Source organism: Ipomoea nil, unplaced genomic scaffold (genome assembly GCF_001879475.1).
Source record: "Ipomoea nil cultivar Tokyo-kokei standard unplaced genomic scaffold, Asagao_1.1 scaffold0875, whole genome shotgun sequence".
NCBI classification, from domain to species: domain Eukaryota; kingdom Viridiplantae; phylum Streptophyta; class Magnoliopsida; order Solanales; family Convolvulaceae; genus Ipomoea; species Ipomoea nil.
Window position 1 is genome coordinate 437,200 of NW_017617303.1, and position 25,370 is coordinate 462,569.

Consider the following 25,370-nt stretch of genomic DNA (forward strand, 5'->3'; position numbering starts at 1 on the left):
GTACGCCGTGGTGTAGGATATAAATTGTCGTATTTACACTATTTAATTATCTACTAAAGGACTGGACCCACTGGCACAGGAATATATTTAATTGAGGCTCTTATATTGCCACATGGACTAGCGTATTAATTAATTACTCCGTAATTTTTCGCGGAGATCCACCCAGACAACTTGAAGCCACGTGCTGCATATTTGTCCACAAAAAATATAAAACGGAAAACTAACGAAAAATCATGGCCACTAAAATAATTTTTTTAAAACAATAAAAGAGCCAAAATCTGTATACCTTCAGTGTTGATCAAACACAGGAAATAGAGAGGACGAAATGAGAGAAGTATGGCACGAAAAAAACATGTAAGTCTTTTTCTTTGCCCCATATTATGAGTCCAGGTAATATAATAGTTGATAAAATATATCATTCTGAATCATTCCTATATGATTTTATATTATGTTTTCCTGAATAAAAACCATGACAGATATTCAAGAACTCGACTATTTAATTCTTAATTTGTATTATCTTAATATTGAGTGAACCCGATTGACATATCAGCCATCTGATGTGCAACCTTCCCAAGAAATAGGGGTACACCGTACACAGTAGAAATGTTTAATAAAGGGGAAAGTATCAATTAGCACCTTAACATTTTAAATGTATAATTACATTCAAGAATTAGTTAATGACCTGCTATCACAGATTATTAGGGATCCGCCCACCCACCCTCCGACATATTTTTAAGCAAAAAAAGTGACCAACAATCGGCAAATGATCTCTGATCACGGAGAAGAAGGCAACACACCTCTCAATCGCCTTTTCTGTATTCATCGATCTCCAGACACTTATTTGAAAATCACTTTTTTATTTGAAAATTCGCCAAAGGGATTGTTGATTAGAGTAATTGCACCTTTAAACATTGAATGGTTCAACAAAAGTTTAAGAGTCTTTCCCTGATCATTTAAGAATCCATCCCCTTGGACTAAGGGCCTGACAAATTTGTATTGCAACCTGAAAAAGTTTGTTATATAGTGGGGATTGACGGAATAGGGACAAACTCCTAGATACTCAACTAAATAAAAATCTAGAAAGAAAACTCTTACAAAAATGCCTATTTACAATTCAAATCCCAATTCCAAATTATGGTAATATGATATTACAAATCTACAACCTCTATAACTAGACAATGATGTACGTCATGGTATCACAATCTAAACACGAAAAAGAGGTTGATGGGATTTGCAAAAATGAAATAAGTGAGCAGTTTTTTTTTTTTTTTTTTTTTTTTTTTTTTTTTTTTTTTTTTGTGTTTTTTAGTGAGCCGGTTTTTCGTTTTTATCAAGATATTCTAAGAACTTAACTGATGCAAGCGCAGCCGTCCATTGTATTTCTTCACCTACCCGCCTCTGCAGTCTGCATTATAACAGTACACAAGCAAAAGAAAAGATGAGATTCTTTCATCCAGCAAGTGTAAACACATATCCAGGAGAGGAATAATGATGTATCAGAGAAAAGCACAACTATATTGTGCATCTTTGTTCAAAATCTGGATACAACCCCATTAACAATGTCTAACTAAAAACTTCAAATTACCATTGCTAACAGAGACACATCTGGCTATGGCAGATGTTTTAACATCTTAATAAGAAAACAATAATAATTTATTGAGAAAAGGTACAAATAAACCATTTGAACTATTTTAGGATAACAATTTGACAAACAAAAGGGTTGAAAAAAATTTAGAAAAATAGACAGTTGGGTGCACAAGTGATCAAGAATTGAAAACTCAAAACCCACTAGTAAAGTGTGTGTATTGAAATATTTTTTGTTATTGGTTACAAGCCCTTAAAGCATACAGTCTCACAACATTGTCCTTTTAAAAATTGCCACATCACAAGTAAACCTAGTATGTTCTATCAGCCACAAATTGAACTAAATAAAAACTCCGAAAATAATTAAGCCTTAATAAAAAATAAAAATAAAAATAAATAAATAAGCATTTTAGAGAATAAGCAAAAGGATTATTACTTACTTTTGAGAAATTTCCTCAATTTGCTCTGTTTCGTTTCTGTAGGCATTTGCACATGACTTAATTTCACAGAAACAAAATGAGCTGGATTCCCACACAGTAGACATTTGTTGCCATTACCACATTCACAATGTGTATGAACAAGGTAAGGGAATGACTTGCAACTAGCCATCTTTGCATTGTTCTCTGTGATACTGCCACGGCATTTCTTGCAAATAAGCAATGGTTTCTCAATTTCTTGAACACCTCCAAATAGAAAAGGTACAATTAGCATTTTAGAAAATAAGGACATGGATTAAAAATAGGGAAAGTTTGCATCATGAATAATAACAAGTGACCAGAATATGTTATTGTCTCAGGATCACATGTATAAACCATGTGTTCAAACTAAAATTAATATATTGATAAACAAAAGTCTTAGAACAGAATGAGACACATAAAAACACAGACAAAAAGAAGCTTTAATTTCTTGTTTTAAGATAAGATTGTTAATACACAATATGTAGTTTATGGAGAATATACCTATTGAGCTGCCTTCTTCAGGTATTATCTTAACTTTCTCTACTCCATCCACACAGCCATCGTCAATATACTTCAAAGTTCATACATTGTGAAGAGAAAATGCATTTAGTAGGCACTATCTTAACAAAGTAAAAAAGGACCATTAATGCTTCAGTTGCCACACAGCTATATTGCAAGTACAGAGAGTTTTACTATTTTGTTGTTATTAAGTTGTATTTTGTTTGTTGCAATGTAGGATTTAGGATTATTGAGAATTGAATATAGATTATCTGATTTTCCCTTCCCTTCTTCTATTCTTTCCTCCCTACTTTCTGATCAAATTTTCCTTCCATTTCTACTGATTTCTTACTTGACACTGCATATCTTAGCTCAATATTTCCAGTATATTACAAGTTTGCCGCCTAGGCTGATTTGATTTTTAAAACATTGGGTATCAGCTTGGACTTTAGGACAACCTCCCATGAATGGAAATCTGCAAAGCATTGTTCCAACACAGAGGTAGAATAGTACCTGTGGGGGTTAATAGGCCTGGAAATCCCAGAACAATGGAATTGAACAGATTGAGGGAATAAGGACTGTGCTTTACGTGCAGGGAGAGATGGCAGCCAGGGCATAGGTGCAGGGAAAGAAATACGAACAGAAGAAAGAGTTGAATAACTTGAATTAGAAACTGGTGGTTTTAGAAAATGGAGAGCTGAAACCACACAAGTATCCTTTAATGCTGTTTACAGTAGGGGAGGGTTAATAAAATTAAACTCCAAGGATTAGGGCAGACAGACTTTTTCTATACTGATAGACAGTGGCATTACTCACTCCTTGAACCCACAACTTGCTCAGAGTAAAGAGTAGAACATCTGCAAGAAGCAGGTTTAGTAGTGACAATAGTTAATGACGAAAAAGTTAGGTGTGACACTTCCTGTCCTAAATTCCAATGGAACATGCAAGGCAATTTGTTTGAGCATGATGCCATGATGTCTACCTACTGAAGCTTGGGGGATGTGACATGGTCCTAGGAATGGACTGGATTCACAAGCATTCAGGACTTCTCTTAGAAACTGCTCCAACCAGCAGTACCCAACTATCAAGGTAAAAGGGTCAAGTTTGAGGGACTAAGCCCCAACAGGCAATGTAAACAGGTTGAATTCCAGGAGATTGGGTTAATAGTACAGTGACCTTAGAATTTAGGGACTTATAAAAGGGCCAAAGTTATCTTTCTACTGGCTACATATGAAGCAGAAAACTTCTAATTATGTCCAGGGGTGTGATATTTGTCAGAGAACATCCATAGCTCTGGCCTCTTACATTGCCATGGGTATTTTTGAAGGAACTGAAGTAATGATTGTGTATTCAACTGATGAGTACAAGTACAAGAGTATTTATATACAATAAATACATAAATGTAGGAACTATAAAAAAACAGCTAATACAAGAGTATTTAGAATGAAGATTTTCTCATTTTTCCCTTCCCTTTTTCTCTGCTTTCCTTTCCACCCTAGATTCTGATAATACTATCATTTAAATATTTAAATTTAAATAAATTTATAATATCTGTATCTGTACAATACTATCATTTAAATATTTAAATTTAAATAAATTTATAAAGCCCTAATTTTCGGAAAATAGAAGAAACTCACACGTGCCATGTGATAATACCACCAAGGTCCGATGAATAGAGAAGATGGCCGATTAGATGACGGTTATGAGGCTCGGAATTGGATGACGATTAGTGCCGTAGCGCCGAAAAGTTGAGCAGCGATTGCGAAGGAGGGAACGAGAAGAGTTGGATGTCAGGACACACCTGATACGGGCACGTATCCACGCGCCATTGTACACGTGGCACTTGTTCTTTTTTATTATTATTATTCGTCCAATGGTTGAACCCCAACCCTAAAGGCCGTGTTTATTATTATTACTAGTTTTTTACGCACATTGCGCGATTGAGATAATATTCAATGTTTTTTTTTTTTTTTTTTTTTTTTTTTTTTTTTTTTTTTTAAATAACTACTTTAAAGTATATCAAGATAATATTATATTAAAATTGTTCATGCATAGATAATAAAATGTTGAATTTTCATATTTAAATAGGTAATTCTAAGTTTACAAATGCAAGATAATATAGTCAATATTGATTATAATTGTCAATAAAATAATTGTATAGGTATGGTTAAAACTAAATACGGGACATAAGGGAGAGCAAATAAAAATTAGGGCATAAAATATTAAATATATACTAATATTGAATAGCTAATTGCTGATTGCCAAACAATGACATTGCGAGATTGTTTCCCATTTCAATTTGTTGTGTGATTTGAATACTCTTTTTGTCAATAAATCTCCCAAGTAGTTAATATGATTGACTTAATTATATTTTTTATTTTTTTTAAAACAATTATTATTATTATTATTATTATTATTATTATTATTATTATTATTATTATTATTATTATTATTATTATTACTAAATATATGCATACCCTTAAGTCATTTTACATGTTAATCTAAACAGCTAATTTTTTCAAATATCTTTTTATCAACCGTTGATATAATTCGCTGGTCAAATTCGTTAAATTTCTTTTTTTGAAATTATTTCTCTTGTTTAATTTATTGATAATGAATAATTTTTTTAGAATAAAGGAATTATAGACACATAATTCTAAATTACAGAAATGCATATGTATTATTTTTTGTTATAGCTACTAAATTATTATTTAATTTAATAAGAGTAAAATCGAGTACTAATTATGCCACTTTGATTGGGATGTGGTTCGAATCTAAGACCTTTCTTATTGAAATCAATAAGTTAACGGTGAACTAACCGAAATTAACAGAAAAGATAATATTTAAAGGAAAAGTTAACGGATAATCATATTCATTAAGGATAAATTAGGAAATCTCAAGGAAAAATTAAAATCTGATCAATCTGAGCCATTCATTTGATTTAAAAATTTGACCGCCATTTTTTCTACCCATTATAGGCCTAACTCTCTTGGGCTCTTATTAGTATAGTAGAAATCAATAAGTTAACGGTGAACTAACAGAAATTAACAGAAAAGATAATATTTAAAGGAAAAGTTAACGGATAATCATATTCATTAAGGATAAATTAGGAAATCTCAAGGAAAAATTAAAATCTGATCAATCTGAGCCATTCATTTGATTAAAAAATTTGACCGCCATTTTTTCTACCCATTATAGGCCTAACTCTCTTGGGCTCTTATTAGTATAGTAGATAGATAGATTATTATTATTACTAGTAGTTATACACGTGCGTTGCACGACCATGATATTATGATGCAATATATAAAAGATTGTTATATTGAAGATATAGGACCAATAAGGATTTCGATGTAATAAATAGATAAAATATAATTTATTGACGTTCTATAAACATAACAATTACACATTATTAAAGATTTCTTTATAAACTACATTTTGAATATTGTTTAAAAGACCTCTAGATTCCCCCACAAATTAAGATTTTAAGACCATCAGGATTACTCACCCTAGAAACTGCTACATATAATTGGTCATGGTTAAAAACTGATTTTTTCAGTAACAAACCAACATGTGAAAGCGTTTGACATTGACTTTTGTTGATTGTCAGTGTAGTACGATATTCAGGAAATGTGCTGTCAATAATTTGTCTAATGGGATCGTCCTCATTTTCCAATACAAAGAAAGTTTATAGAGTGTTCGTACCATTACTGATTGTGCTACTTGGCATAGGAAGAACACTATCAAATTGTTCAATTACACGCCTCTTATTATTACTTGAAGTATTTACACGGATAATATGAGATCTAGAGCTGGTAGCTGATACTATGTTGGAATTATCTACAAAGAACAATAAATTAAATGTAATTAAAAATAACTCCCCAAAAATATTATAAATAAACAGAAAGCATTGACAAAGTTAATTATAAGTTGTAAAATTGAATTGAGTCCATCATATTGTTTCATTTGTTAGTGCAGCTTGATCTAAAACTTTTGTTGATAATATGTGATATTCAAATATTTAATTTTACTAATTTATTATTGTTTTTGTGATCTAGCTTTTTTTATATTTCGGATTGAAATGTTCATAGTACATATGGAAATAGCAATATGTTTAACTGTAAATTCAATCACCATACCAAGCATGTAGAATAGACTATCTTATTGACATGACTGCTCAGTTTAAATTTATGATTTTTTTATCTTACTTTTTTTGTACATTTATCCAAACTAATTAATCATACTATATAGTACATAGAATGATAGAATGATACAGTATAATATAATAAAAAAAAATGACGATAAGCAATAATAATGTTAGGGAAGTAAAACATTTAAATTTTATTACACATTATTGAATACTTCTGTGTATAAGACATTAGTAGCCGTGTTTACAGATTGTACATTTTCGTCACAAATAAAAATGTTTAATTCCTTAGGATTCCTAACTCTTGACACTGCTACATACATTTGATTATGATTAAAAAATCGGCCGTTAATAAATCCACATTCGATAGTGTTTGACCTTGACTTTTATTTATTGTCATTGAATATGATAGTATCAAAGGAAATTACTTTCTTTAAGACTTATTGGACATTCGCGAAACCAAAACCTGCATTGAGCTTCCAAAACATAATCAACTAACTTTGTAAGAATAAGCTTTGTACTATTACACAATCCTAATGAGTGATCAATATTTCTCAGGAGCATAACAGTGAACCAACACTTAACAAGTTCATAAAAGATGTATTATTATAATTTTAATAATGAACAAATATTTTTTTGTAAAAGATCCATCAGCCCAATTGGTTTAATATGCTTTCTATTTCAGGCCCAAATTATTTGCAAAATTACAGCCCAAGACCCGGCCCAAATATTGTTTGATAAAACAATTCTTCTTCTGTGTAGGGCTGTGCATCGGACGGGTTCGGACGGTTCGGTTTATAGAATAGTCCACCCGTCCGAATTTCGGATTGGGAAAAACTACCCCAATCCGTTCGAATTAAGTACAAAATCCTTTCGGATTTCCCCTGTTCGAATAGGGTCGGGTGGGGGTCGGTTTTCAGTTTCAATTCGGATTATACAACATACCAAAAAAAAAAAAAAAAAAAACTGTTGAAAGTTGAAACTTAATAACTTAAAACTAAATTACCAAAGCTATTTAGGCATTTAGATACATATTTCAATTTGCAAATTGCAATTACAATTCACAAAAGTTAAAAGTTCAAACTGACCAAGTCCAACTGGTGTTCAAAAAGCAAAAATGAAGTTTACAAAATCAACAATTCTCAAATCTAAACTATTACTGATTTACTGGTTTACACTTTACAACACTAAACTACTCAAGTACTCAGCTCAGCAATCAGCATTCATCCATTCCTCATCTTCCTGCTCAATTATAAAACCATTAAAGGCTTTAAAGCCAATAAAGACAAAGAGAACTACATGTCTACATATGACATATAAACTCAAGATAATAAATAATAATAATAATAAGAAAGGCTCAGATTGCTTTTTTTCATATCATTTTAGAGTTGGGGGCAAATTACTTCATGAGTTTTGTCTCAGAGCAACATACCAAACACCCAAAGTCCTTTTAATTCAGACAAATGGTGGAAGCATCATCATAGCCATAAGAAACACAAACTAAACAGAAAGGAGACTATGAGAGGAAGGGAAGTGATATACCAGAATTCCAGAGAAGGCATAATACCAGAGATCTATCTGAGTAAGGGCAGCAACATTTATAAAAAAGTTACCAAGCCACTTAGCAATTAGCAGTTCTGGAATCTTACCTGAGTTGCCTCAAAGAGTCCACACATTTAGCAATCAAACTAAACAGAAAGGAATGTTATATAAACTAATAAATTATAAAAGTATTACAACAATTGTTGGGAGTGTTCCAACATATTTAGTGAAGAACCAGCAGCTCCAATGGACAATTCTGCACAAAAAGAAAAAACAAAAAAGAGTTTAGAAAAGGTAACAATTAACAATTTATAAAGTTGAAACCTAGAAAGTTAGAAAATAAAAAGAGTACCCTTCTCTAATCTTTCAACATCATCCAAGTTTTCCTCAGCAGAGATTGGATGATTGGGTGCCCTCAACCAATCTTGTGCACAGACTAGGGCTTCAACAATTTTAGGAGTTAAGGAACTCCTAAAGGCATCTAATACCCTACCACTAGTACTGAATGCACTCTCAGAGGCAACAGTTGAAATGGGAACAGCCAGCACATCCCTTGCCATTTTAGAGAGTATAGGAAATCTATCACTATTAACCTTCCACCATCTTAGGACATCAAAGTCCACATTTTCTTCATCTTCCACTAATTTTTCACTTAGATAAATTTGGAGTTCAGTTTCTTTACTGCTTCCACCAGTCTCTATTCTCTGTTTTTTAAGCTGGCTTTTCATTCTAGCCTGAGGTTTTCCAACTGAAGTTTGAGAATGGACAGGTTCAAATTGCATAGATTGCACAGTAGGGGATGCAGACTGCACATGGTAGGTGGCTGTATAATCATTAAACAACACAACCATAGAAGATTGAACCTTTTCAAAGCATGATTTTCCTTTATCATCACCATATAATTGGGCAAATTGGGCAGGCATGTACTCAATCTTATCCCTAGGATCCAAAATATTGGCATAGAATATCAAGAAGTTCATTTTTTCAGGATATCCCCAATATTTTTCAAATTTTTGTTTCATATTGGACCCCATTTCCTAAAAAAACAGACATAACACAGAAAAATAAAATCAAAGTCAAACACAATTCACAGATTCATACAAACACATTCAGAAAATGTTAACAATTTACCTTTTCAGAGGTTGAAACAGAGTTAACCATGTCATCCAGCATGCAACCTAAGTCAGAAATCTCAGAAAAGAAAGTATTTGAAGTGACATAGAGAGAACCAGATATCCTCACAGTCATCTCATAGAAGCCTTTCAGAAAATGGACTAAGCTTTGCACAGAAAGCCAATCCATAAAATTTGGAATAGAATCAGATAAGTCAGCACTCATTGAGGAATCATTCTCATAAGCTTCAAAGGCCCTCTGGTATTGAAGGGCAGTGTTGAGCATCATGTATGTGCTGTTCCATCTTGTTGGAGCATCAAGTTGTAATGCACATTTGGCTTCCACCCCATTAAGCACAGCAAGCTCTCTAAACTTCTTGAGTCTGGCAGGAGAACTCCTCACCCATCTCACAACATCTCTAACTTTCTTAACAGAAGGACCTGCATATCTCAACCCATCCTGGACCATTAAGTTAAACACATGGGCTATGCACCTCATGTGCATATATTGAACCCTAACAGAAGACCCACCCCAAGACAGAAGTTTGTTCTTGAAAAACCCCAAAGCTGTGTCATTTGAAGAGGCATTATCAACAGTAACAGTGAAGACATTTTTTATCCCCCAATCAAGAAGACAACTCTCAAGGGCTTTGGCTATGTACTCTCCCTTATGAGAAGAAATTGGGACAAAGGAAATGATCTTTTTGTTAAGCTTCCACTGATCATCAATGAAATGTGTAGTAATGCACATGTAATTTATCCTTTGGATAGAGGTCCATGTATCAGTGGTCAAGCTGACCCTTTGGGTGCTCACCCTAAACAACGTTTTTAGGCTTAATCTCTCATCTAGGTAAATCTGGTAAATGTCTCTAGAAATGGTCCACCTAGAAGGGATTTGAAACCTAGGACAAGCAACTAAAATGAATTTCCTAAAGCCATTTCCCTCAACAATCCTAAAGGGAAGTTCATCAACAATGATCATCTCACACAATGCCCTCCTAATAACCTCTTGGTTGAAAACCCAAGTCCCCAAAACCCCCTCAGAAGCTTCTGTTCCAGAGGTATAAACCTCATTAAAGGTGAGAAGAGACTGCATTGTATCCTTAGAATGAGGATTTTTTAGGCAGGCCACCATATGGTTTCTCAATGAGGAAGTGCCATGCTTTTTACTTTCACATTTATAAAGTTTTGCACAATAAAGGTATTTGTCCTTAACTACTAGTCTCTCAGTATCACCTTCACCTACAGGACCACGGATCTTTTCAAAATGATCCCATACTTTGGATCTAGACTCCACCTCTTTCCTCTTTTTTGTAGGAACAACAGGAGGAGAAGGTATAGGATTTGTCTGAGGATTTCTCTCAGTACGTGGAGCTTCTACTCCATGCTCCTCATCAGTTGATGTTGGAGGGTGTCCAGATGCACTGATGCTTTCCATCTATAAAGATGGGCATCAGTAAACAAATATATCCAAATAAAACAGACAACCAAACAGATTTGAGATTACAAATCATAAACAGGTAACATATTGCAACATATTTTAGATTAAAGCTTCCACCATACGTAGAAGTATAGAACATACTCAACATAGTCAAGCAGATTAGCAGATCATATTACATATTACACTTCCACCATTAAATCCATAAATCAGATTTGCATTTTTCAAATCATCATCTAAATGGAATTGCCCAAACCTTACCGCCTTAGGACTTAGGATGTTTAGGGCTTTGTGCTCAACTGCTCATACAATCAACACAAATACACAATACAATTCAATCTCATAATTCATAAAATCCATAATCACATTAATCAAATTTAGGCTTCCACCAACAATATGTAACATAATTACATATATACAGTCTGTACAAAGTTAAGGGTCCGATTACCATAAACATGAAACCATATATCAGGAATTTGACAAATTCATCATTTATATGGAAAGCCCCAAAAATTAGGGCTTAGTGAGCCAGTGAGTCACTGACTCATGTACAAATTAGGGCTCACAAAGTCACAATTTCATCACAAATCGCAGAATAATGCAAATAATCAGAATATACAGAAACCCCACAAACTATCCAAGTATCAATCATAAATAACACAACTTACACAAGAACCCTAAAAAACCAGTATTAAAAACATGTTTTCGATTTACTTGATTTCTCCAATATTTTCCCGGAGAACTAGGTCTTCAACTTCACTCTTCAAGCAATCAACACAGCCACACAGGGACACTGGACGTCTGGACACAGGGGCTTCCACCAAGGCTTCGCTGGCTTGAGAGTTGAGGCTTCCACCACTGGTCCACGGTCCACGGCTCAAGAGTAGGGCTGTGCAGAACGAGTGAACTATAGAACCCTCGAAGCCTCTGAGAGACTGAGACTCTGAGAAGATAAGAGAGTGAAGAGTGTCTGAGTCTCTGAGAGTCTGAGTCTCAGAGAGGGTGAGACTTGAGAGAGTGAGAGAGAGAGAGAACTGAGAAGTAGAAGCTGCGCAGCTGAATAATGAAGCCCTAAGCAAACCCTAGCTCGTATAACACATATATATATTATCCCCACACGACATCGTATTATCCATACACACACACACACACACACACACACACACACACACACATATATATATATATATATATATACATATATATATATATATATATATATATATGTATATATATATATGTATATATATATATGTATATATATATATGTATATATATATATGTATATATATATATGTATATATATATATGTATATATATATATGTATATATATATATATATATATATATATATATATATATATATATATATATATATATATATATATATATATATATATATATATAATAAAGTTCAAATGCGGCGGGGTCTTCCCGTGCGGCGGTGCGGCGGAATTCCAGAATACACCAACAGTGTTAACAATATGCACCAACAATGTAAGAAAACACACCACAGTGAAATGCAATAAAACATCACAAAATACACAACAGACTCAAAAAAATACACCATATAACTCACCACCCCCAATGGTGTATTTCCGAACAGTGTATAGTGTTTTTACTCACACCTAATGGTGTGTGTTTGGTGATGCGGGGTTCTGTTTACTCTGTTTTTTGTGGTGTATTTTCCTAACGTTGATGGTGCATATTTGTTGAACTATTGGTGTTGCCGCACCACCGCACCGTAAGACACTGCCGCACCTGAACTCGACTCTCTCTCTCTCTCTCTCTCTCTATATATATATATATATATATATATATATATATATATATATATATATATATATATAGTTTCGGGTTTTCGGACGGATCGGGTTGCTTTTTAGCCAACCCTAACCGATTATATATTAAATCAGAAATTCCAAATAAAGGGCGTCGGGTTGCTAATCGGGTTCGGTTATCCACTCCGAGAACGATGGCGGGGCGCGGGTCGGACGGGTTTGACGAGTTTTGCACAGCCCTACTGCTGTGTCCTCACCAGGCCGACCTCCCCTGAATTCTCTCATCTGTCATTGCCTTCTCTCTAACACTGTCCTAATCTCTGTTGCCCGATCTTAAAAATATGAGTTCGTTCTTTAATTTCACCAAGATCTTAATGTCTCGGCGAGCTAATCATGACCGCTGGCATCAGATCAAGAGTGTGTACTGAAATCCTAGGTGAGATCTATTTTCCGGTGGACTTGTAGTTCGCCGATCTTCGTTTTGAGTGGTAACTTTAAGGCAAGAACATTTACTTATGATCTAGATGGAGCTAGCCCTAATTCGCGAAATCGTCTCTAAGCCAAGTTAACTACCCTTGTTTTTTTTTTTTTTTTTTTTTTTTTTTTTTTTTTTTAGATTCGTATCCTACTTTTTTTTTATTATCTAATTTAATAATGATGTTTCCCATTTTTCTCATTGGTTACTGATTTGGAGATTTATTATGAGTGACTAACAAATTTTTTCAAGTTTTTGGCAAATGATGAAGATGTAATTCTTATGCCTACACAACAATTTTTTAAAAACAATGTTTGGTCTGATAGGTGGCAAATGATGAAGTAGTAATTCTGATGCCAAATTTTACTTTAGTCTGCAAACTGCAATGTTAATAAAGAAATGTTTTCTTTACAGTAAGAAAATGTTTAATTTAAGCCCAGTTTTTAGCACATGAAGAATCATTCATTCTGATACCATGTTTTTATAAAGAAACCCTATTTAAGTGTACCTTGCAAACTGTAATTTAGATAAAGAGATTGGTAATTTTCCTCCAGTTTAGATAAAGAGATTGGTAATTTAAGCCCAGTTTTTAGCACATGAAGAATCATTATTGTATGCAGGATCTTATGGGTGAAATAATAGATCATGGGTAAGGAAAGGATTATATAAAAATGGTAAAGAATGGATACATCTTCATCGTGAAACAGACACTTTCACTCTTTACCTTCGATAGATTCACGGCCCTTCTTTCTGCAACTTCATGAAAAGTACGCTCCAAGCGAAGTTCTATAGCATAGGAATTTCAACGGCCAAATATCTCAAGCAATACTGCAAGAGTATACATTGGACCCATTCTGATTCGTATTTGTATTGTAATGAAGTTTTTATTCTCAGTAGTTGTGTTTTATATGAACTCAATGTTTGTTCTTAAAAAAATATTGAATGCAGCAAAAGAAAGTGATATATCTAGGTTGGAGAAAATGTATAACATCAGATTTTAAAGGACAAGGAACTGATTTCAATGTTAAAGAGTACACAAAATTTAAGAACTCAGTTTAAGTGTATAGTGGGGGATAAAACTGATAATCAGACAGTAAGCGAGCTGCCACGGAGCAGGCCATGAAGCACAAGCGACAGCGCGAGGTCGGAGGATCCGCCAGCAGAAAGAGGACCCGCACGGAGACTAAGGAGAGGCGCCCGGAAGCGACTAGGCAGCCTGAATACGTGACGACACGTGGAGCCACATTTCCTAATCAGGCGACACGTGACGATACGTGACGACACCAAGGTAGACCCAAACCTTCCAAACTACCACCTCACCAGAAATCCAGTCTACCCCAGCAAAGACAACACGTGGAGCCACATTTCCTAATCAGGAGGCCAAAATACGTGACGTCCAGGGGTGAAAGAATGGATCCACGCACCGGCTTCGGGGACGAAACTTCTTGTAAGGGGGGGAGAGTGTAACACCCCGTGTTACGACCCCTAAACCAAATTAATTAATTAATCACCCACCCTAAAAAGGGAATTAAAACCCATTAATTAGCTAAAAGGGGTCCACCATAGTCCATGGGCCTTTATCCCTAAAGCCAATCCCTTAGTCCTATAAGAAATAGAATTAGCAAACCCATACCACTTAGATCCTAATTAGAACTCTTAATTATATAAATAGGGACATAGGAGGCACCTAGAACTCACACAAAAATAACTTTCACCACACAAGAATTCCCAAGAATCCCCGTAGGAGAAATCAAGAAAGAAGAAATCTTAAAGAAAGACCCTTCATAGCCAAGGAAATTAATTAAGGCTAAGAGGTAACCCATGTCTCAACAAAACCAATTTTCTTCGCTATAATCTCCTTCTTTGGCTCCTTCTATATGCTTGTGTCTTGATGAATTCCTCTATGCTATTTGTGATATAATCTTGATGATTGATAAGATGATTTATGTGATCTTGACGATCTTGATGTTGAAAAGAGATTCTTGATATTAATGTGATGATTCTTGACGAATCTTGATATTTGTTGATGTTAAAGATAAAATATGATTTTTGATGTTTTGGGTGGGATTAGAGTCCTAGGTTGGATTGGGAATTTTTGTTATAATGTTCTTGATGTATATTTGGGTGGAATTCGCATGTTCGGGTGTTGTTTATATTTAGAAGTCGTAATAGGATGAGTTCTACGTGATTCTTGCTTTTGATCCATTAATTGCCTACGTGGTGTCGTTAATTGCGTTTAAAAGTGCATGTCTAAGCATGGTTTCGGGTTCCATAAGGGATCCCGGGACGAATTTGTGATAAAAGAGTCGGTGGGGGTAGGGGAACCCGCCACCTACCCGCTGCGCGAAGATCACCGCTAGGCAGCGGGCAGCCACCGGGCAGACGCCTGCCCGCTGGCAACCCGCTACCCGGACGATGATCTCCGGCGGGCAGCCGGCGGGTGACCCCCACCCACCGGCTACCCGCTGGTCCGGTACCTACCCCGGGTCCTTGTCTCCCCCGTTTGATGTTCCCTACTCCCCGTGGTGTCCCAACGGACCCCATTTGTCGTGCATGAGTCTAGATTGAAGTTTCGGGTACCATTCGTAGGGTAGAAGACTCTTAGGAATTGCATGCTAGTTGAATCGGTAGCCCGTTGGCCTAGGTGGAAGTTGCATGAACCCCTTAGGACTATTCTTAGTATGTGAATGATCACACATAAGTTTATTTATATGTCTCCCCCTTCCCAATGTGCTACTACGTGCTACTATGTGTTATGTGATGCATGATTCCCCAATTTGGTTGCGATCGAATTGGGTGTTCCTAAGCTGCGGTTCAGAAGTTGGCTGAAGGCCAAATTGATTGTCTATGAGTTGCAATTCATCCTACCTGGTTGCGGTCAGTGATTCACTTCTTGGGCTGCGGTCCACATGGGTCTCGTGTGCTATGACCCACCGACCTGGACGCGTCAGGCGGTGTTTAGGGCCAATAAGCCCGAGGAAGGCTGTAGTCCACCGAATGAGCAATCAGGCGGTGTGTAGGGCTACGGCTGGGTGCGATCCACCGAGTGATGGACCAGCGGTGTGTAGGGTCGTAGTCTCCGAGGATCATCGCCCACCGACTGAGTCCCTCAGCGGTGTGTAGGGCTTGATCCGCTACGATCCACCGACTGTGCCCGTCAACGGTGTGTAGGGTCGCAAGTCCCCCCTTGTAAAGGGGATCACAGTCCACCGACTGAGCGCGGCAGCGGTGTGTAGGACTGTGGTCCGACACTGAGTTCGTCAACGGTCTTTAGGGTTGGTTGCGATCAACTCCCTTCATGCTGCGGTATGAGGTAGGGTGCTACGGGGCCGTGTTAGTGCTATATGCACTAACCCTCATGTTCGGGGCATGCGATTGGTCCCGTGGTGCCACCAAAGTATGCTTATGTGATATGAATGATGATTGGATGATGATCTGTGACCTTAGCTGCGTATTCTTTATGATGTTATCTCTACTTAACTGTCTATCATTGATTAATGTGCTTGTCCCTATTTGCTGAGTCTATTCCTGATTTTAAAAGCTAGAGTCTCCTAAGCATATATCTTCCTGCTTCAAAATGGTTTTCCTATATATATTTATATATATATATATATATATATATATATATATATATATATATATATATATATATATATATATATATATATATATATATACCTATACAGTATTTCAACGCGTTGGAGTGGGTTACCAGCATCATTCGCTGAACAGATATATTTGGCTTTCAGGCATGGATGATTAGCTACCGGAGCGCGCTAGAAGAACTTGGATTAGATAGATAGTTTTGCCTTTCGGCCTGCGTGCCATGACGTTGTATTGAGGATAGTTAGTTAGTTTAGCCTGTGCATCTGAGTTCTCCAGCTCAGATGTGGCATAGCACCCCGCACACTTATGTTTAGTAATGCTCTGTTTGGGATTTAATAAGAAATTACCTTTATTATATAAGTTTTAAAAGTTTCAAAATTTCGGGGTGTTATAGTTGGTATCAGAGCCTAAGTTTGACCCTAGGATAAGATTCTTAAGACCAGATTTTAGGACATTAGGCTTAAACTCTAAGAGCTCAGGAACATAGGATTTAGGAAACATAGGACGCGCGGTGAGATTGTGAGACCCCTAAAACTTTCCCTCACACTAATTCTGTAACACCCCAAAATTTTGGAACTTTTAAAACTTATATAATAAAGATAATTCCTCATTAAATCCTGAAATATACATAAGAGTATGGGGTGCTATGCCACACCTGAGCTAGAGAACCCAGGTGCACAGGCTAACTAACTAAAATCCTCAATGATGTCAATACATAAGGATGGCACGCAGACCGAAAGGGAAACTAGCTACTCTACGCTCCAAATCTCTAGCGCGCTCCAGTGTCTACTCATCTGTGCCTGAAAGCCAACTATATCTGTTCAGTGAGAGATGCTGGTAACCCACTCCAACGCGTTGAAATACAATATAGGTATATATACATATATAGATATAGGAAAACCATTTTGAAGCAATAAGATATATACTTAGGAGACTCTAGCTTTTAAAACCGGGAATAGACTCAACAAATAGGGACATGCACATCAAACAGTAATAAATAGTTAAGTAGAGATAACATCATAAGGAGTGCACAACTAAGTTCATAGTTCACTTTTCAATTCAAACACATCATCATTCAATCATCAATCATATCACATTATCATTGATGGCGCCACGGGACCAATCGCATGCCCCGAACATGAGGGTTAATGCTTATAGCATTAACACGGTCCCGCAGCACCCTACCTCAGTACCGTGGTATGAGGGGAGTTGATCGCAACCAACCCTTTGAGAACCGCTAACGAACTCAACGTCGGACCACGATCCGGCTCACCGCTGACGCACCCAGTCGGTGGACCATAGCGGATCAAGCCCGGCTTACCGCTGAGCTATACTCAGTCGGTGGGCGAAGATCCTCGGAGACTATGGCCCTACACACCGCTGTCCCATCGTTCGGTGGATCGCAGCCAGCCGTAGCCCTACACACCGCCTGATTACTCAGGTCGGTGGACTACAGCCTTCCTCGGCTTATTGGCCCTACACAACGCTTGGCGCGTTCAGGTCGGTGGGTCATAGCACCGAGGCCCATAGTTGGACCGCAGCCCAAGAAGTGTATCAATTTGGCCTTAGCCACTTCTGAGCCATAGCTCAGGAACAATCCATTGGCCTTCAGCCACTTCCAAACCTTCAGTCCGGGAACAATCCATTCGGTCTTCAACCGACTTCCGAACTTTAGTGTGGGAACCACCCAATTGGCCTATAACCAAAATGGGGGATCATGCAACACATAACACATAGGAGCACGTAGTAGCACATTGGGAGGGGAACGACATATAAACAAACTTACGTGTGATCATTCACATGCTAAGAATAGTCCTAAGGGTTCATACAACTTCCACCTAGGTCAACGGGTTACCACTTCAACTCGCATGCAATCCCTAAGACTCATCTAACCTACGAATGGTACCCGAAACATCAAACTAGACTCAAGCACGACAAACGGGGTCCATTGGGACACCATGGGGAGCGGGGAACATCAAACGGGGAAGCCAAAGACCCGGGGTGGGGTACGAACCAGCGGGTAGCGATGGGTGGAGGGCCACCCGCCGGCTGCCCGCCGGAGAACAATGTTCCGGGCAGCGGGTCGCCGGCGGGCAGGCGGCTGCCAGGTGGCCGGCCACCCGCTGCCGGGCGGTGTTCTTCGGGCAGCGGGTAGGTGGCGGGTTCCCCTACCCCCACCTACCCCCACTGACTCTTTTATCAAATATTTGTCCCGGGAACCTTCGTGGAACCCGGAACCATGCTTAGACACTTTTAAACCCAAATAACGACACCACTTAAGCAATTAACGGATCTGAAAGCAAGAATCACGTAGGACTTATCCTATTACGACTTCTAAGTATAAACAACACCCGAACATGCAAATTCCCACCCAAATATAAATCAAGATCATCACAATACAAATTCCCAATCCAACCTAGGGCTCTAATCCCACCCAAATCATCAAGAACATATTTTATTTTTAACATCAAGAAATATCAAGATTCGTCAAGAATCATCACATCAAAATAAAGAACTTCTTTTCAGCATCAAGATCATCAAGATTATCAAGAAAGCACATAAATCATCTTATCAATCATCAAGGAACATAACACAATTATCATAGAAGAATTCATCAAGACACAGGAATATAGAGGGAGGCCAATGAAGGAGATTATAGCGAAGAAAATAGGTTTTGTTGAGACATGGGTTACCTCTTAGCCTTAATTAATTTCCTTGGCTATGAAGGGTCTTTCTTTAAGCTTTCTTCTTTCTTGATTTCTCCTAAGGGGATTCTTGGAACTTCTTGTGTGGTGAGAGATTATTGTGGTGTAAGATCTAGGTTCCTCCTATGACCCTATATATATATATATATATATATATATATATATATATATATATATATATATATATATATATATATATATATATATATATATATATATATATATATATATATATATATATATATATATATATATATATATATATATATATATATATATTCCTAAGAGTCCTAATTGGGGTCTAAATACTATGTGCTTGCTAATTCTATTCCTTATAGGATTAAGGAGTTGGTTATAGGGATGTGGGCCCATGGACTATGGTGGACCTTTCTTAGTTGATTAATGGGTTTTTAATTCTCTTTTTAGGGTAAGTGATTAAATATTTAGTTAGGGTTAGGGGTCGTAACACGGGGTGTTACACACTCCCCCCTTACAAGAGGCTTCGTCCCCGAAGTCGGTGCGTGGATCCACTCTTTCACCCCTAGACGTCACGTATTTTGGCCTCCTGGTTAGGACATGTAGATCCACGTGCTGTCTTCGTTGGGGTAGACTGGATTTTTTTGGTGCGGTGGTGGTTTTGGAGGGTTCGGGTCTACCTTGGTTTCCTGCTCCTGAGCTGGATGCCCCGCGAGTGCCCAGCATGGTCTAGATAGTTTCCACCCTTTGATCCAAATCGTGTGTTGCGCGGATTAGGGACGAGAATCCCTCGTCCATGATTTGGTTCTGCCGGGTGAGCTGCGCGAGGATGCGTTCGTTGACGGATTCTTCATTTTGGCCCCTTGGGTTTCCTCTTGCTTGTGCGAGCGCCGGTGGGTTCGGCTCGCTATCTTCTTCTTGTTCCTCATTTTCCCCCGGTTCCCCACATTCTTGCATTGCCCGCTTAAGTTTTTTGTTGGAGATATCCAACTGATCCACCAATTCCCTTCGTTCCCCCTCGGGTTTAAGGCAAATCTCTTCGAGGGTGATGTTCCGTCCCCCTTCGGTGTAGTAGATGTCATTGCGATGGAGATTCTGAGCATTAAAAACCATGCCATTTGCGGTTTTGACCTCAGTGTGGCTCAGATCCACCCCATTTTTCTCCATGATCCAACTTAGGATCATCCCGTAGGGTAGGCTAAGCCGGTTGCTAGTTTTGCAAAACTCCATGTGTTTCAACATGAGGGCCGGTAGATTGAACTTGATTTTGTGCTTTAAGAGATAGGCAAAAGTACACTCCAAACTCCCCACATCTTTGCTTTTTTTATTTGTGCGCAAAAGGCTATCAGTCACAATCATAACCAATATCTTTTGCTCCACGGTTAGCCACTTCCTATTTGGCCGTGTAGCCGAGGTGAAACCTTCCTCCTTTCCGAGTAGGTACCCGAGGTAATCCTTGTACCCCGTATTTTGGGTACCAATCCACCCTTTCCGGTCATAGTCAGACACACCCGTGGTGGTCAAACTTAAGAGTTTGGCCAAACGGCCTTCGGAAAGTATGATTTCCTTGCCTCGGACCTTAGTGGTGATTTCTAGTTTATCAACTCGTTTGATGGCCACCAAGTGTTGATAGAACTCCTTCACCAATTCGGGGTACGTATCCCCTTTAATGGTGAGATAAGTATCCAAAAGCCCATTGGTGGTTGAGCATGTCGACCAATTCCGGAGAAAATTGATCGGGTTCGAGTGCTTTACCTCCGATAACGGTGTAGCCGACGTTGTTCCAATCCGGGGTGCGGATTCTGAGGGGCTTTTTCGGCATTTTCTTGAACTTTTCTTCTAGGTGGCGTTTTCCGGCGGACGTCCGGCGAGATTCCGACGAGGGTTCCGGCGGTACGACTTCTCCGGCGACACGGGTTTTTCGGCGGCAGCGAGGGGCGGCATGGCCCGTCAAGGTAGCGGTGGTCTTGGGCGGTGCCGGGGTTGGCAGTGGGCAACGTCAAGATGGCTGTTGGCGGCTCGGTTGGTGGCGGTGGCTTGGAGGGTGTTGGTTGGCGTCGGGTGTGTGTGTTGGTCGGCGGAGAGGTGAGGGGGAGAGAGAGAGAGAGAGGGTGTGTGGGGAAGAAGAAGAAGGGTTTTTGATTTGGGGGTTTTTGTGGGTTTTAGGGACTTGGAGGGATTTGAGAAGGGAGTGTTCCCTTAGGGTTTTAAGAAACACTTATAGCTTAGTGGTTAAGGCTTTGATTTATAAGTGGGAGGTCCATGGTTCTATTCCCATTGGTCGCACTAGTCTTCCTTGTTGTGTGTTCTTTGTCTTTTTCCTTCTTTTTGTCTTCTAGTGGTAGGGAATTTGATTGGTCCTCCTTGTGGTTGTTCGTTTCCCCTATTTATGCTAAAATATTTCGATCTTATTTAAAATAATTTCGAAGTGGCTAAACTAAACAAGTAGTTTTACTATAAGGGTGGTTACAGGGGGTTTCTTAGGTTATCCTAAACAGAATTCATCTTCTTGGTTTTCCTCTGGTGGATTCGCATGATCCTCGTCTTCCGGGGTCATGTTTTCTTCGTTGAGGTTGCCCTCGTTCCCGAGTTCGGCTTGTGTGCGGCTCATGATGAATACTTTTCTGGGGCACCGTGGTTCCCTTGGTTGCTTGTGCCTCCGTGCTGGCCCATGTTCATGGGGAGTGAGCTTGAGGGTTGTAAGCAGTGGAAGGCCTTGTGTCCTTCTTTTCCACAGTTGAAGCACCGCAAGAGGTTCCCAATGCAGTCCCTGCCTCTATGGCTTTGGTTGCATTTTGGGCAAGGGAAGCCCCCTGTATTGGCTTCGTTGTATCTTGGGGGTGGTTTTTGTCCAGTTGGGTTGTTTGGCCTTCTGTTGGTGTCCGTTCTCGTTCTCTTTTTTGGTGGTGCACCTCGTCCTGTGTTCCTTTTTTGAATCTGATCTTGAACCCCACGTTGTAGTGGTTGGATTCGGTAGAGGTTGGCAGCACTGGAGTAAGCCACGTTGAGGGTCCGGGGCCCGCTTACTACTAGTGCTTTCCGAGCTTCGAAGTTGAGGCCCGATACAAACCTTTCTATTTTTGTTAATTCTGTGGGGACTAACTCTGGCGCGAAGCGTGCCAGTTCGAGGAATGGTTTATGGTATTGCGTGATGGTAGTCGTTCGTTGTTTTAGGTGGAGGAACTTTTCGTGCATAGAAGCTTTTACGTGTGTCGGGTAGAATCGTTCTCGCAGGCGTGTTTTCAGGTTTTCCCAGTTGAATCCTGGTTCTTGCCTGTAAGTGGGTCCCTTGTGGATCCACCAAAGGTCTGCCTCGTGTCCGAAGTAGAACGAGGCTATCTCTACACGACGTTCTTATGGGCATTCTACCAACCCCAGAATCTTGTGGAAGGTCCGTATCCATTCTTCGAGGATGACGAGATCTTCTTCTCTTGAGAACGTGGGTGGTCGATGGTTTGAAACTTGTCGGACGACTTCTGAGTTTGCGTTCGGTGGAGGGAGTGGTGGCCTGTTGTTGCGGAGGGCTACGTCGCTTAGTGCTTGGGCGACTTGGGTGAGTTGCTGTAGGGTTTGAGCCAGGGGGTCGTGTGTGGTGGGTTCCGGAGTCCTTGATTGTCTTCTGTTTGGTGCCATGTTGCTTGATCTATAGAGTCAATGTTTATAGTGGTTTAGAGGGTTGCACCCTTACCTTGGTGTGATAAGCGAAGGGGGTTTCTTTAAATTAGGGAGGGGTAATGTGAGGGGAGGTCATGTGTAGGTTTCTCAATCTCACCGCGTGTCTTAAGATTTCTGAGTCCTATGTTCCTAAATTCCTAGAGTTCAAGCCTAATGTCCTAAAGTCTGGTCTTAAGAGTCTTATCTTAGGGTCAAACTTAGGCTCTGATACCAACTGTAACACCCCGAAATTTTGGAACTTTTAAAACTTATATAATAAAGATAATTCCTCATTAAATCCCGAAATATAACATAAGAGTATGGGGTGCTATGCCACACCTGAGCTAGAGAACCCAGGTGCACAGGCTAACTAACTAAAATCCTCAATGATGTCAATACATAAGGATGACACGCAGGCCGAAAGGGAAACATGCTACTCTACACTCCAAATCTCTAGCGCGCTCCAGTGTCTACTCATCTGTGCCTGAAAGCCAAATATATCTGTTCAGCGAGAGATGCTGGTAACCCACTCCAACGCGTTGAATTACAATATAGGTATATATACAGATATAGATATAGGAAAACCATTTTGAAGCAAGGAGATATATACTTAGGAGACTCTAGCTTTTAAAACCGGGAATAGACTCAGCAAATAGGGACAGGCACATCAAACAGTAATAAACAGTTAAGTAGAGATAACATCATAAGGAGTGCACAACTAAGGTCATAGTTCACTTTTCAATTCAAACACATCATCATTCAATCATCAATCATATCACATTATCATTGATGGCGCCACGGGACTAATCGCATGCCCCGAACATGAGGGTTAATGCTTATAGCATTAACACGGCCCCGCAGCACCCTACCTCAGTACCGTGGTATGAGGGGAGTTGATCGCAACCAACCCTTTGAGAACCGCTGACGAACTCAACGTCGGACCACGATTCGGCTCACCGCTGACGCACCCAATCGGTGGACCGCGATCCCCTTTACAAGGGGGGACTTACAACACTACACACCGTCGATGCGCACAGTCAGTGGACCATAGCGGATCAAGCCCGGGTTATCGCTGAGCTATACTCAGTCGGTGGGCGAAGATCCTCGGAGACTATGGCCCTACACACCGCTGTCCCATCATTCGGTGGATCGCAGCCAGCCGTAGCCCTACACACCGCCTGATTACTCAGGTCGGTGGACTACAGCCTTCCTCGGCTTATTGGCCCTACACATCGCTTGGCGCGTTCAGGTCGGTGAGTCATAGCACCGAGGCCCATAGTTAGACCGCAGCCCAAGAAGTGTATCAATTTGGCCTTAGCCACTTCTGAGCCTTAGCTCAGGAACAATTCATTGCCCTTCAGCCACTTCCGAACCTCCGAACCTTCAGTCCGGGAACAATCCATTCGGTCTTCAACCGACATCCGAACCTTAGTCCGGGAACAATCCGTTCGGCCTTCAGCCGACTTCCGAACCTTAGTCCGGGAACCACCCAATTGGCCTATAAAAAATGGGGGATCATGCAACACATAACACATAGGAGCACGTAGTAGCACATTGGGAGGGGAACGACATATAAATAAACTTACGTGTGATCATTCACATGCTAAGAATAGTCCTAAGGGTTCATACAACTTCCACCTAGGTCAACGGGTTACCACTTCAACTAGCATGCAATCCCTAAGACTCATCTAACCTACGAATGGAACCCCGAAACATCAAACTAGACTCAAACACGAAAAACGGGGTCCGTTGGGACACCATGGGGAGCGGGGAACATCAAACGGGGAAGCCAAAGACCCGGGGTGGGGTACGGACCAGCGGGTAGCCGGTGGGTGGAGGGCCACCCGCCGGCTGCCTGCCGGAGAACACTGTTCTGGGCAGCGGGTCGCCGGCGGGCAGGCGGCTGCCCGGTGGCGACCCGCTGCCGGGCGGTGTTCTTCGTGCAGCGGGTTCCCCTACCCCCACTGACTCTTTTATCAAATATTTGTCCCGGGAACCTTCGTGGAACCTGGAACCATGCTTAGACACTTTTAAACGCAAATAACGACACCACGTAAGCAATTAACGGATCCGAAAGCAAGAATCACGTAGGACTTATCCTATTACGACTTCTAAGTATAAACAACACCCGAACATGCGAATTCCCACCCAAATATAAATCAAGATCATCACAATACAAATTCCCAATCCAACCTAGGGCTCTAATCCCACCCAAATCATCAAGAACATATTTTATTTTTAACATCAAGAAATATCAAGATTCGTCAATAATCATCACATCAAAATCAAGAACTTCTTTTCAGCATCAAGATCATCAAGATTATCAAGAAAGAACTTAAATCATCTTATCAATCATCAAGAACATAACACAATTATCATAGAAGAATTCATCAAGAC

The 25,370-nt window shown here is 39.3% G+C and overlaps 1 protein-coding gene and 1 long non-coding RNA gene across 4 annotated transcripts; one reads left to right on the forward strand and one right to left on the reverse strand.

Moving 5' to 3' along the window:
* The first annotated feature begins 277 nt into the window (after nt 1–277).
* On the forward strand, nt 278–25,370 carry LOC109179010. The gene is made up of 4 exons (XR_002053806.1): nt 278–354; nt 2,067–3,699; nt 21,505–21,510; nt 25,358–25,370. It is a non-coding gene; the product is annotated as an uncharacterized LOC109179010 (long non-coding RNA).
* Nucleotides 1,297–4,460, reverse strand: LOC109179008. Of its 3 annotated transcripts, none has more exons than XM_019328575.1 (4): nt 4,178–4,460; nt 2,544–2,613; nt 2,025–2,258; nt 1,297–1,410 (listed from the first exon to the last, which is right to left on the reverse strand). In XM_019328575.1, exons 1-4 carry the CDS (start codon nt 4,184–4,186, stop codon nt 1,385–1,387), a joined length of 339 nt encoding a protein of 112 aa, XP_019184120.1. In that variant the 5' UTR covers nt 4,187–4,460; the 3' UTR covers nt 1,297–1,384. The 3 variants fall into 3 exon arrangements, with proteins under 3 accessions (XP_019184120.1, XP_019184119.1, XP_019184118.1); XM_019328574.1 differs by having other exon boundaries at nt 1,297–1,405; nt 2,025–2,267; XM_019328573.1 differs by having other exon boundaries at nt 2,025–2,267.